Below are 12,585 nucleotides of genomic sequence, written 5' to 3'. Positions count from 1 at the left end.
GAGGAGCAAGAAAATGCTGATGGGTGAAAGGGGAGGAACCCGTCTTAGCTAATGCTCGCAGGACCCAGGCAGATTTTGTGGGATGAACAGAATTCTTGTGGGCTGAGTGTTTTTTGAAAATTCTCTCCAAGAATGCAAGCGACTTAAATATTGCTTTACCAAAAGGGGATGAGGAATGGAATGGTTTGCACCGTTGGAGGGGAAAAAAAAAATGGTTTTCTCCTCTGGTTCCTGATCCCTTCTCTCATAGAAGAGAAGGGAGCAAACCAGGGGCTAGATGGGTACTTCCAATTATTTTCTTCTGATCCAACCAAGCAGTCTTTCTGTGTGAATCAAACATGAAGCCCCCAGAGCCACAGCTTTGCTGAGGAGAAGGAACAACGGGGACAGAGCCAAGCCCAGGCTTCCAGTCCTAGAAACAGCAAGGATCCAGCCCTACTCTACCCAGGGGCTAGTGTTCCGGTTATTTGTCACTGTCAGTGATGTTTTTGTTGTTGACGCTGACGCTGACGTGGTTTCTGCTCAGCGGGGACCTGCAGTGACAGGAGCAGAGGAGTGTGACGTCACGGGATGCGGAGGAGGAACGGACTTGTAATTCAGTCACCAGGGGCTCCCCTTGCTCAGAACTTCCAGATTGTTCCCTTCCAAACTCCCTGTGCCTGGAGCTAGGCTGCTATAAATAAATTTCTGTTCCTGTGACGTAACTGGCTGGGGGCAGTCTTGAAGCTGAAGGAGTGTCAGGTGATTTCTTATTCCTTCCTTTTGGGGGAGGGTCAGGGCTTCCTCCTGCACCCTTCCTTGGTGTTCCCCCTCCCCACCAGCCCCCCACTCCTACCCCTCGAGCTCATCCCTCTGACTGCAGCTCACGCAGACAGGCCGCCTTCTGTGCAGAAGCCACCGCTGTGGGGGCAGAACACAGAAGGTACATCTACGCCCGTGGGGAATGACGTGGGCTTCGTGACTCACTGTAACTCAGTCCTGGTAAACACAACAAACCCCAGCGCTGCCTCTTTCTAGCATCGTGACCTTGGGCAGCTGACTAACTCCACTGACTCTCACTCCCCTCGTCGGTCAGAGGGGCCCCTGAGATGGCCCCGTGCTGCCAGGGTGTTGGGGAGCCCGAGGCGCTGTTGGTCAGATGCTTAGCAGAGTGACTGGCTCATGGTGGGAGCCCAAGATGAGACACTCACCACCACCACCACCATTATGATCTTAAGAGTATTTTAATTGTTTCCAATCCCGTTTCTCGGTCTACTTCTATTTCTGAAGTCAGCCTTTGCCAAATAACGTGACTCTGATTTTCTGGAAGAAGAAAGACTCTTTCTGTTCGGGCCTGGACGTCACCCTTGTTTTTCTGTCCCGGAAATAGACGTGTGTTTCTAGAACCCATTCCTCCCCTGGCAGGCAGCTGAGGACAACCTGTGTAGTCGCTCAGGTGCCCTCTGGAAACCACCTTTTCTGCAGCATTACAGCTTTCTGAGTCAGCAGGGATGCTCAGAGCTTCTTCTGTTTCTTTTATAACCAGCCTCCTCGTTTACCCGACCTCGTTTAACCAGCCATCAGTGACCACAGGAACACTTCCCATCCTCACAGTTCTAGAATAAAAATCAACAAAACCGGTTTGGCTCAGTGGATAGAGCGTCGGCCTGCGGACTGAAAGGTCCCGGGTTTGATTCCAGTCAAGGGCATGTACCTTGGTTGCAGGCACATCCCTAGTACGGGACGTGCAGGAGGCAGCTGATTGATGTTTCTCTCTCATCAATGTTTCTACCTCTCTATCCCACTCACATCCTCTCTGTAAAAAACAAAACAAAACAAACAAACAAAAACCCAAAACCATCCTAAAACCCAGCTCTACATTTCAGTCAACAGTGACCCCGGTCAAGGTTATTGTTCCTCAAACTCTGCAAGCATTTTGACAAGTGCCTTTAATGGTTCTTCTTTAGCTGTTGTTCTTTTGATCTAACATGCATAACCCAGAGTTTGGGGTTTTAATGATCACCGGTGACATGATTAAAATTCATTAGTTTTGAGAGGTTTTAAGTAATCAAAGGTGTAAAAACAGTTTGATGTGATATTTCTCTCAAACGACTTGATTTTCTTGTTCTACCCAAGAAAAGCAGAGAAAGACACACCTCAGAGGTGAGCAAGTAGGCAGGGAAGCTGAATCCATTCATTCCCTCAGCCTTCTGGGTAGACGGTTCCAAACCCTTACCACCAGGCATAGTCACCTACCATGCCCTTGAACAAGTCTGTATCATGGTCAGTGTTTGATCTGTACTTGAAGGCATTAGGACGAATAAGTGACACGAGATGAAACCCATTTGAACACATTAGATTATGGAAAATCATTCCAAAATGCTAAGTGTAATCTTTCTCTCCAGCTTTCAGTGGACATTAATGGCTAAATTCTGCCTCGAGGCACATAAACACATTTGACCAAAAGAAGAAGAAGAAGAAAAAAAGCTATGCAGCATGAACACCCTTGAAGAAATAGAGCCAAATTCTGAGATGGCATATAATTATGTACTAGTTACCAGATTCTGAAATAGCATGTAATATGCCAAAGAGATGTTTATTTCCTCTTGTGTTTTCAAAAGGGTCCCACCCAACCACTGAAAGGAGTAGCATCAAAATAACTCAGGGTGGGTTGGACCCTCTCCTGCTGCTTAGCACACAGACCTGCAAAGGCACTGCTAATTTGGTGCATACCAACCCTTAGCATATTTTAGGAAGTAGCAGGAATAGTGAATGCAGGAGGTTTCCAAGGGCTTCAATTTGAGCCAGTTCACTTGAGCCAGTCAAACACAGGGAGGGGTGTGTGGCCAAACTATATGATTTAGGAGTCATATCTAGTTATTAGGTCTATTTGTACACCCAGAAATGGGGACTTCCTACCGGTCAAGCAGGTCACGGCACTGCGAGTGAAAGCTGGGATTTCTACAAGTAACTAACCAAGTTCATCAATGACGCAGGGTTTTAATATCCACCCAATGCAAAGTCTACCTTAGCAAATCATCTAATTACACATAGGTGATATATGGACCACCTTATTGAGGGGCCATGAAAGCCATGCAATTGATTCTTAACCCCTTACTTGAGATCCTTTCTGGAACAAGGCAAGGAATAGATTAAAATAATCTAACTCACTGTGGTTCCCTTTGAAGTATTTTCTGTGGGTTGCTATATACTTACTTCGACCAATACTCAGGATATCTTAAAGACAACCTGATTTCTTTTCTTTTCTTTCTTTTTTTTTTTACAGACCTTGTGGTGAGTGGCTTGGAAACTGCTCCACTGAGGATGGATTTGACTTGTAGGAATAGTTCCAAGTCCTCTGGATCTAAGTCTGAGAAGCAGAGTTGGCGGTCAAGTTGAGGAACACTGGCTCTCATCCATGACAAGGTGCTTGGTTCAACAGAGAAGAATAAGATTCCACCCCCGCCCTTAAGAAGCTGTGGTCCAGTTTGAGAGGAAGTCACCCAAAAGACAGTTTCCTAAGCTTTGGGCGAGAGGTAGGAAAAGGGTTCTGTGGTTCATTGAAGTGACGGAAATATTCTAAAATCGATGGTGGTGATAGCTGCAAATTTGGTGAATTTATTGAAAGTCAGTAAATTATACACTTAAAACAGGTGAATTTTATTATATGCAATTATAACTCACTGAAGTTTTTGTTTGTTTGTTTGGTTTTTTGGTGCTATAGGAGTTCAGAGGTTCCCTTTGACTCTAAATTAAACTGGACTCCTCATCATCCTTGTCAAGAGAGTAAAGTAAAGAGGGGTGAAGAAGAGGTTAGAGACAGGATTGAGTTCTTGGGTCTTGGACCCAACCTTAAGTGAGGGAAACAACCGAAGGTTATGCATTCCAATGGCAAAGTCAAATTCACATTTTAGATAAGATTTTTCCAAGAAAGCAGGCTGGAGGCAAGGAGATCGGTGATAAGGATATTGGAATAGTCTTGGTGAGAAATGATGGAGGCTGAAACCAGGGTGGTGGCAATAGGATAAAAAGGGAGGCCCAAGGTCGTGAGCTTTTCAGTAAACTTGGCAGGAGCTGGTGATAGTGGGATGTGCGTGGTGAGGGAGGAGGAGTCAGGAAGGGTTTAGGCCACTATCACCAGGCAGGGAATAGTGGGGAGGGAGGCAGGAGGAAGGATATGTGGAGTGCAACCATGGTCACACAAATGTCCAACCACAATGTGCCTCTGATCCTGACACTTCGGGAAGACTCAGGTTACAAGTCATTAGCATAGGAGTGGCGGTTCAAAACATAGGAAGAGATTTGCCTGGCTGGTGTGGCTCAGTGGTTGAGCATCAACCCATGAGCTAAGAGGTCCCTGACCTGATTAGATTCCCAGTCAAGGCACATGCCCGGGGTTGCGGGCTCCATCCCCAGTGAAGGGACCATGTGGGAGGTAGCCGATCAATGTATCTCTCTCATCAATGTTTCTATCTCTCTATCCCTCTCGCTTCTTCTCTCTCTCAAAATCAATAAAAATATATTTTAAAACAACATAGGAGGGGATGAGATGGATCATGGAGACCTAGTGAATTAAGAAAAAAAATGGGGCGGAGGATGGAAAACTGGGGGAATTAACATTTGAGGGGTGGGAAGAAGAGTGAGAGAGAAACAGAAGGAAAATCTGGAGAGTGTGATGTCATAATACCAAAGGAGTAATGTTTCAAGAAAAAAAGTGTCAAATGTAAATAAAGCTCCAGAAAACAAAGGCTAAAAATGTGAGCTTTGAAAAAAGTAGACAAGTTAAAAATAGTGATGGTAGCAGAGGGAGATGATGGACAAGTGAACATGTTGCTGTGTGTCATCCTTCGTTCCTTTCTTTCTCTCATCCCCCCTCTCCAGCTATCAGCAAGATGTCTGTGCTGCTTCTATTTCCTGGGTCGGGCCACTTCCTGCAACCTCGACTCCTCCCGTCTGGCCGGGCCACCAGAATTTCTCTCCTAAATGTCCACTGTAGTTCCTTACTAGTTTTTCTGCTGCTTCTCTGGCCCCTTTCAGACCTTTCCCCACACAGCAGCCAGAGAGATCTTTAAAAAAAAAAAAAATGTAGATCAGATCATACCGCTCCTCTGCTTAAAGTCATCCAATAATTCAAAAAAGAAAAAAAGAGCAAGAAAACTATCCAATAATTCTCATTGTGATCATAATAAACTCCAAATACCAAGCTTTGTCCTGAAAACACAACCCGGCCCACGCTTGCCCTGGATCCATGTGTTTGGGCCATTCTGGCCTTCTTTTCTTTCCTCCAAGTTAGTTCCTGCCTGGGGACCTTTGCCCTCGCTTCCCTTCAGCTCCGGATGTCCCTGTGGCTCTTTCCCATCATTTACCTGCGCAGCCAAAGTTACTTCCGCAAAGAGGACTTTCCTGCCTGTTTAAAGGAGTATCACTCTCACCTCCGTTACCCCGGTTTTATCTGCCTCATTATACTCATCAGTAATGGAAGTGATCTTACATATTTATTCACTTGTGCGTATCATTTGTTTCTCTCTGGGATAAGAACGCTGGGAGAAAAGGGACTTCGTTCAGGACATAGTAGGCACTTAAGTATGACTGTTTATAAGAATAGTGTTGAAAGTGCTCTTACGAATAAGAATGGCGTTGAAAGCCCAACAGAGATTAGAAAGCGAAACTGCAGGGGCTCTAAGCCACACACAGCAATGTGATTTTTGTTTTCCAACAGAGACCATCAGACAAGACTGATTATCTTATGTGCCTGTTCTGAGGACAATTTCAAACAAGTGTTTCGAAACGTGGACCGGGTGGCAGAGGCATCTTTGTGAAAAGTAGATGCGCTCCCAGCATGACCAGTTCGAATATTTACGTTCTCGCTTATTGTATACAAATGCCCTCAATTGTGTAGTCTTGTAGGTAGGCGTGTTGCCAGGTTGCGGGAGAAATCTGCTGACTCTGTTTCCAGCCCCAACGCTAAGCTGTGTGACGCGGGTGAAGTCAGGTTACTGAGATAGGTCTGGTTTCCTTGGTGACCTGGGAGGTTCAGTTATATTTGAAATTGCTGAGGAGGAGGAGAACCTGATAACAGCAGTTCCATGTATTCCTTAGAGATGGAGCACTTTTTGATCCTCAGTTGATTGAGGCTGACGACATGCCTCCCAGGTTGGTGAAGGCTGACCTCCGGGCCAGTGCCAGCCAGCCAGCCAGCCAGCGGGCTGAATGACACTTCCAAAGTCTGTCCTATGCCAGCGCTGGGTAATGGCATCATGACTCCTCAGGCTCTCTGTTTTGTTTTTGGCAGCTAGACGCTGTAACTAGGGTGACGAATAGCTAGCTTATTGTGGAATGTGCTAACCATCTTTCTTCTGGCGGGATGACAACCAAGGGCCAAGTCATTTTATAAATAGCAGGGCAACCCAATTTACTCCGTAATGTCTTTTCCCTTGCTAGCTGGTTTATCCCATGGAAGCCCTAATGTCATTTGTTGGCAAGGTTGGTGTGCCATGCTCTGTGCAAATACTTGTAAAAGGTTATCTCATTTCGTTCCCATGACAGTGTTAGGAGGTGGGTACTATTATTATCATCCTCATTTTATAGACGAGGAAACTGAGACTCGGAGGTACAGTGGCTTTTCAGGATCACATGGCTTGTAAGTGGTGGGTTTGGGATTCTAGAAAACTGATGGCTGTGTGCTGAACTTTCTCTAAGACTGTAAACGAAGGTGGAAGGTAACTCCTGTTTTCTGCAATTACTGTACCTGATATTCAGACTCCACCTTATGCTGCATGTCCCGCAGAGTTTGAGCATCGCTGAGGAACTTCTGTCTGTCCCTTGCTTCATGCAACATGATTCTTAATCCCTGACCTGCATATAAAGGAGAAATAAATGTGCTGTGACAGAACCCTTTGTTACTCTGCCATATTTGGAATTAGTATAATTGCGTTCATTCCTGTTATTAATCTAATTTCCATTGTTTGAAAGGCACAGATGCTCCTTTCAGACTCAAGGGACTCTTTGTATCAGTGTGGATGCCCTTACCAACCCTCCTGTTCTTGGACATAAATAATGCAGCCATTGGCTGGCTTTGGTGATCCTGTCTTGGTTAGTCACAGGCATTATAGACTGACAGACGCCTGATTCAGAAGCAGGTCTACAACCTGACGAAAAAGAAAACCCAAGAGCCTACCCAAGTCATCAGTGACTGAAGTTATGAGCCCCTGGGAACTGAGTCATTTATTCAACCATTATTGCACCCTAATTCCAGCCCAGGCACTCTGCTGGGCACAGGGGTAGAGAGCGCTTGGCAAGATGAACATGGCCCTTGCCTTGAGGAGCTTATGGTCTAGCGTGAGAAGGCTGACATTGAGCGAGTGAACCTGAATTGTGATAAATGCTAAGGAGATGTGTGGGGTTCTAAGAGAGTATTATTATTGGGGAGGAGGGGGGGAATCATAGCCTGGCCAAGAGGCCAGGTGTTCCTTAGGAAATGACACTGCATTTGCGAAGGGGCAGAGGCAGGTAAGAGGCAGGACAGAAGGGACAGCAGGTGCAGAAGCTTCAGGGCAGGGAGGGGCCGGTGTGGATGAGAAGCAGGCAGCCCCGGGCGGTTGGAGCACAGAGATGGGGAGAACAGCACCAAAGGGCTGGAAGGTGAGCGGGAGCCAGCTCATGGGGGTGGGGCCTGGAAGCTCAGGAGCCATAGGACGACACTGGAAGGTTCCAGTCTGGGGAGTAGATTTGCATTTTTAAAAGGCCCCTCCAGCTGTTGTATGGAGAATAGGTGGGAGGTTGGATGGGGATGTGGAGTAAACATGGAAGTGGAAAGACCGTTGGGAACATACTATAGTAATCCAGATGAGATAAGATACTGGCCAGACTTGGGTAGCAAAGGTGGAGATGAAAAGCCCTGACCGGTTTGGCTCAGTGGATAGAGCATTGGTCTTGGGACTGAAGGGTCCCAGGCTCAATTCCAGTCAAGGGCATGTACCTTGGTTGCGGGCACATCCCCAGTGTGTGTGTGTGTGTGTGTGTGTGAGGCAACTGATTGATGTTTCTCTCTCATCCTCTCTGTAAAAAAAATCAATAAAATTAAAAAAGTGGAAATGAGGAGGAAAGAGGTGGGAGCCAAGGGGAAGGAGGACGAGGAAGAGGAGATCAAAGATACTGCTTATTGAGCTTCTGCAAGTTATAAACATTTACATATATTAACTCATTCAATTCCTCACGAACACCCTATGAGGCAGGCACTGTATCTCTATGTTGTAGCTGAGGAAACTGAGACCAAGGGATTCTGCAACTTGCCTAAGGTTAGAGAAATACTAAGTGGAAAAGTTGGGATTTGAACCCAGAGAGTCTCAGGCCAATGCCCACAGGAGATATGCAGGAGAGATAGTCATCAGGCGTTGGTGATGACATGAATGGTCTGGGAGAGGGAGGAAGGGAGGGAGGGAGGGAGGGAGGGAAGAAGAGAGAGAGAGAGAGAGAGAGAGAGAAACATCTATGATGAGAATCATTGATCGGCTGCTTCCTGCACTTTCCCTACTGGGGATCGAGCCCACAACCCAGGACCCTTCAGTCCACAGCCCAACAACTCTATCCACTGAGCCAAACCAGTGAGGGCTCTACGTGAATTTCTTTAATGATGATCATGTGACAGGTGCTGTCTAGGCTTTGGGGAAACAGCAGGAGAAGTCAGACAGCATTCCTGCCCCCAGGTGTCTACATTCTGCCACTTTTCTTCATTCTCTGGTTTCTCAGTTATGCAGACATTGGCAGAATCAGCTTGCCCCTGACTCATGGTGACCCAGTGTCTGGTCTTGTTGCTGTGAAATCTTCCCAGGTTTATCAGCTAGCCCTGAGCAACAGGAAGAACTAGTGTTGGTCCCTCTGGGGTTATTTCACCTCAAGTACAGAAACACGGTTTAATAGGTAGTTCCACAACCTACTAGTATACACACAACCCAAATCTCTGAGTCTTTTAAAAGTCACTTATGAGATTATATTTTATATTTTATTTTAATTCTCACTTGAGGATATGTTTAGTGATTTTAGAGAGAGAGGAAGGGAGGGGAGGAGGAAAGGGGCGAAAGAAATAGTAACGGTGATGTGAGAGAGAAACATGGATCGGTTGCTTCCCGTATGCACCCTGACCAGGGATCGAACCCACAACGTACGTATGGGCTCCAAACGGGAATCAAACCTGCAACCTTCTTGGACGATGCTCCAACCAACTGAGCCAGCTAGTCAGGGTGAGAGATTATATTTTAAAAGATGACTTTTCACTTTGCACATGAGTTTGTACTTGCACAAGATGAAGTTCCTACCCTTTTCAGAAAATGATGGTGTTAGAACAGGCAGAAAGATGAACCCCGGATGCTACTGTTGGAAAGAGAAGCCTGTCTGAATATTAATCAGGCCGAGAACATAAGGATTCATAATGAAAATATGTTAATGGTCACTAAAGGGGCACGTTCCCGAGTCCGCTGGGTGACACGTTCTGGTTACCAAGTTAAATGTAGAAAAGCCAGCTAATAGGTCCTGCTTTAACGCGGTATTATTTTAAGGAGGCTTCCAAATCAAGAGCCATGAAATAACTTTGTTTAAATAGGTAGGAAATAACACTATTTGAATTACTTGCTAGGTTACCGCTGACTTCACAATCACCTACCAAATAAAGGACTTTGAAATTGCCTACAAAAGTCTCTCTTCCCTCCCATAAACTCTCTATGGATAGGCTTTACCATAAAGATGAATATTTAGAGGCCACGTGTGATTTTTTAAAATCTAAATACATCAGTGCTTCGTGAGGTTAGACAAATACTATCAGACCAAGGAAAACAGATCGTGAGAGACAGGTCCGGGAGATGGCCGGTCGCCACTGATTAGGCAAACATTCTCCATATTCCTGATTCCCTTGAACGTCATACTGCACTGCCGGTTTGAGAAATGGACCAGGATGAGCAAGAAACGGAAATAACTGTATGGAAATAAATCCACACGAGATCATGCTTGATCTATGGACCTCAGCTTTGAGGGCCTACTCAACCAGATGGCTATTTGAAGCCAGAAAAGTTTCCTTGGCAAATACAGACAGGTGGGAGGGAGGAGAAGGAAGATAAAATGTGGGCAAGGCAAGTATTTCTAAAATAGCATCCCGTATTCGCTCGTTTCTCACCTTTCAACTGCGTTTCAATGTGTAAGCTCACTCATGGTCATGCATGCTTCTGTTTTAAGTCTCTGGTGATACTATATTGGGCCAAATCTGTGCCTTAGAAATCTACATAAGAAACCATTTTAAACTGGGAGGGAAAAGACAAGGGGGAGGAAGTAAGAGGCATGTGGGAAAGCAAGGGCAGATGATCCTCCTTGGCCTCAAAATTCTACGTATCTGTGAAATTTCAATGAGGAATATTCTAAGAACTTTGGTGACATATGCATTCCTCGCACATGTAAATTTCCAACAAATTTCAAATTTCCCTGATTAAGGAGAGCAGAATGTGACTGCGGAAATATTTTCCAGTTCTCTAATATATTTATATTTATATTTATATTTATATTTATATTTATATTTATATTTATATTTATATTTATATTTATATTTATATTTATATTTATATTTATATTTATATTTATATCTACAGCTATGCTCTCTGTTCTGTGGCCACACTTGTCAGAATTTATTTGAAGGGATTTCTTTTTAATAGCCATCAAGCTATTTCACTGTTTTCTTACTATGTTCTCATATTAGAGATACCATTAAAGTTAATCTTTCATTGGTGCACCAATAAGGAAAAAGGTAAACTTAAGCCCCTCTTTAGGCTGAAGTGTCCTTTGAAACAAAATCCAAATGGCTATATTAATACCTGACAATCCTGTTGATAAAGTTCCCCTATGGTGTAGAAATTGCCAGTTATGAAAACAGTCATGGGGATATAAATACAGCATAGGGAATAGAGTCAATAATCTTTTAATAACTATGTCTAGTGTCAGATGGGTACTAGACTTATCAGGGCAATCACTTCCGGAAGTTCTATAAATGTCTCATTACTGTGTTGGTATACCTGAAACCAATATAATAGTGGATGTCAACCATAATTTGAAATAAAAAAATAATAATTCTTCCTGTTCCTCAACTGAGTGCCTAGAAGGATTTGGGAGATCTTATTCATCCGTTTACACAGTTAATTTGTAATGCCAACTATCTCAGGTTTTGCTTAAACCTTAGCTTTAAAAAAAACCCTCAGAGTTTTAAAATCTTATTAAAATGTCTTGCGTGTAAGCAACCAAGATAAGTGGTTCTGGCTTAACTGGCCTCCCGCTCGGGTGCTGAGAGGACACTGTGACCAAAAGTAAAGGACAGGAATTGAGGGGTGGAGGAGTTTGATGTGACTCTCCCAATCAGTTTGGCTTAGGAAATCCGGGCTGGTGGAGGGGAGGAGGGGGAGGGGGATGGCGGGTGTCCTTGGGGGTGACTCTTCATCATTGTGTTGTGAAACTGTGAGAGATGGGCGGCCACACGCTGACCATCACTTCCTAGGGTGGACATGTCAGGCAACACCAACAATTTCGCCCTCAGGGGCCGAGGGGGCAAGCTCTGCAGATGCGGGCGGCGGCCAGCGTGCAGATGATGATCAGAGTCCCCCAAACCGGTTCCTCGGAGCCAGAAATAACGGCGTGGTACCAACATGAGGGCGGGGGAGGACAGAGGGGCCAGGCGCCCAGGCTTCCGGGCTGGTCTCCCGCGGAATCGGTTTGGTCCAAGGGGAGGCTGTTCCCTTCCCTTCCCCCCCCCACCCCCCCGCACCTACGCGGAGGACCAGGGGCCGCGGGGGCGGGCGGGGCCGGGCCGTTACCTGGCGGGTCAGTGCTTCCTCCCCAGCCGGGGGCTAAGGGGCCCAGGGGCGGGGCAGGCAGGCAGGTCCCCGGTGGAGGAGCGGCCCATCAATCGCACCTGGGAGGCCGTCCCCGTGCTCCTTTTCCTTCTCCTCCTCCTCGCTCGTCTCCCCTCCCTCTACCGGCCCCTCTTCCTCTTCCTCCTCCCCGGCTTTCCTCGGCGGCTGCCGGCCTTTCTCGGGGCGGAGGCGGTGGGGGCGGCTCCCTGGCGTCCTCCCGTTTCCCTGGCAACCGGCCCCCTCCTTCCGCGCGCGGGAGCCGGGGGCCCTGGCGTGGAGGGAGGGTGGGGGCTGCGGCCCGTGGTCCCGAGCGGGGACGTGGGGCGCTCGCTGGTTGCCGTGGGAACCAGTGGGATGCGGTTTGGATGGCAAAAAACAACAACAAAAAAAACAAAACCGGTGATAGCGGAGGGCGGAGGAGAGGAGATGCAGAAGGAGGGAGGAGACGGATTGGCTTTGTCTTGATTTCCAAACCTAGATACGGAGGCCTACACTCCTGCCCTGAATCCGTGCTGTGCTTTGCGAAGAATGAGACTAGAAAACGAGGGAGGGGAATATTTTTAACCGAATGAAAGCACATTAAAGACAGTACATAGGTAGAGGGAAAGGGAGCGCAGGTGGGATGGAGGGGGGGGGGGGTGAGCTATGCAGGGGGTCTCTGCAGTGCGTGCTTCACCCTGAAAAGGAAGACAGGAATGATGAAGGGTGGCAGAGCCAGACAAGA

The 12,585-nt window shown here is 46.5% G+C and overlaps 1 protein-coding gene across 1 annotated transcript in view; it reads right to left on the bottom strand.

The window, feature by feature from the left end:
* MARCHF10 (membrane associated ring-CH-type finger 10) overlaps positions 1-12,075 on the bottom strand; it is a 79,581-nt gene extending 67,506 nt beyond the window's left edge. The window contains 2 exon segments of the mRNA XM_084861765.1: positions 6,728-6,834; positions 11,921-12,075. Of these exon segments, the coding sequence (XP_084717891.1) occupies positions 6,728-6,817 (90 nt within the window). The 5' untranslated portion in view covers positions 6,818-6,834; positions 11,921-12,075.
* Positions 12,076-12,585: the final 510 nt, after the last annotated feature.

This window comes from Pipistrellus hanaki (assembly GCF_964339955.1).
Source record: "Pipistrellus hanaki genome assembly, chromosome: 16".
Classification (NCBI taxonomy): domain Eukaryota; kingdom Metazoa; phylum Chordata; class Mammalia; order Chiroptera; family Vespertilionidae; genus Pipistrellus; species Pipistrellus hanaki.
Note: the sequence above shows the minus strand (reverse complement) of the source record. Positions and strands in the feature narration are given on the sequence as shown.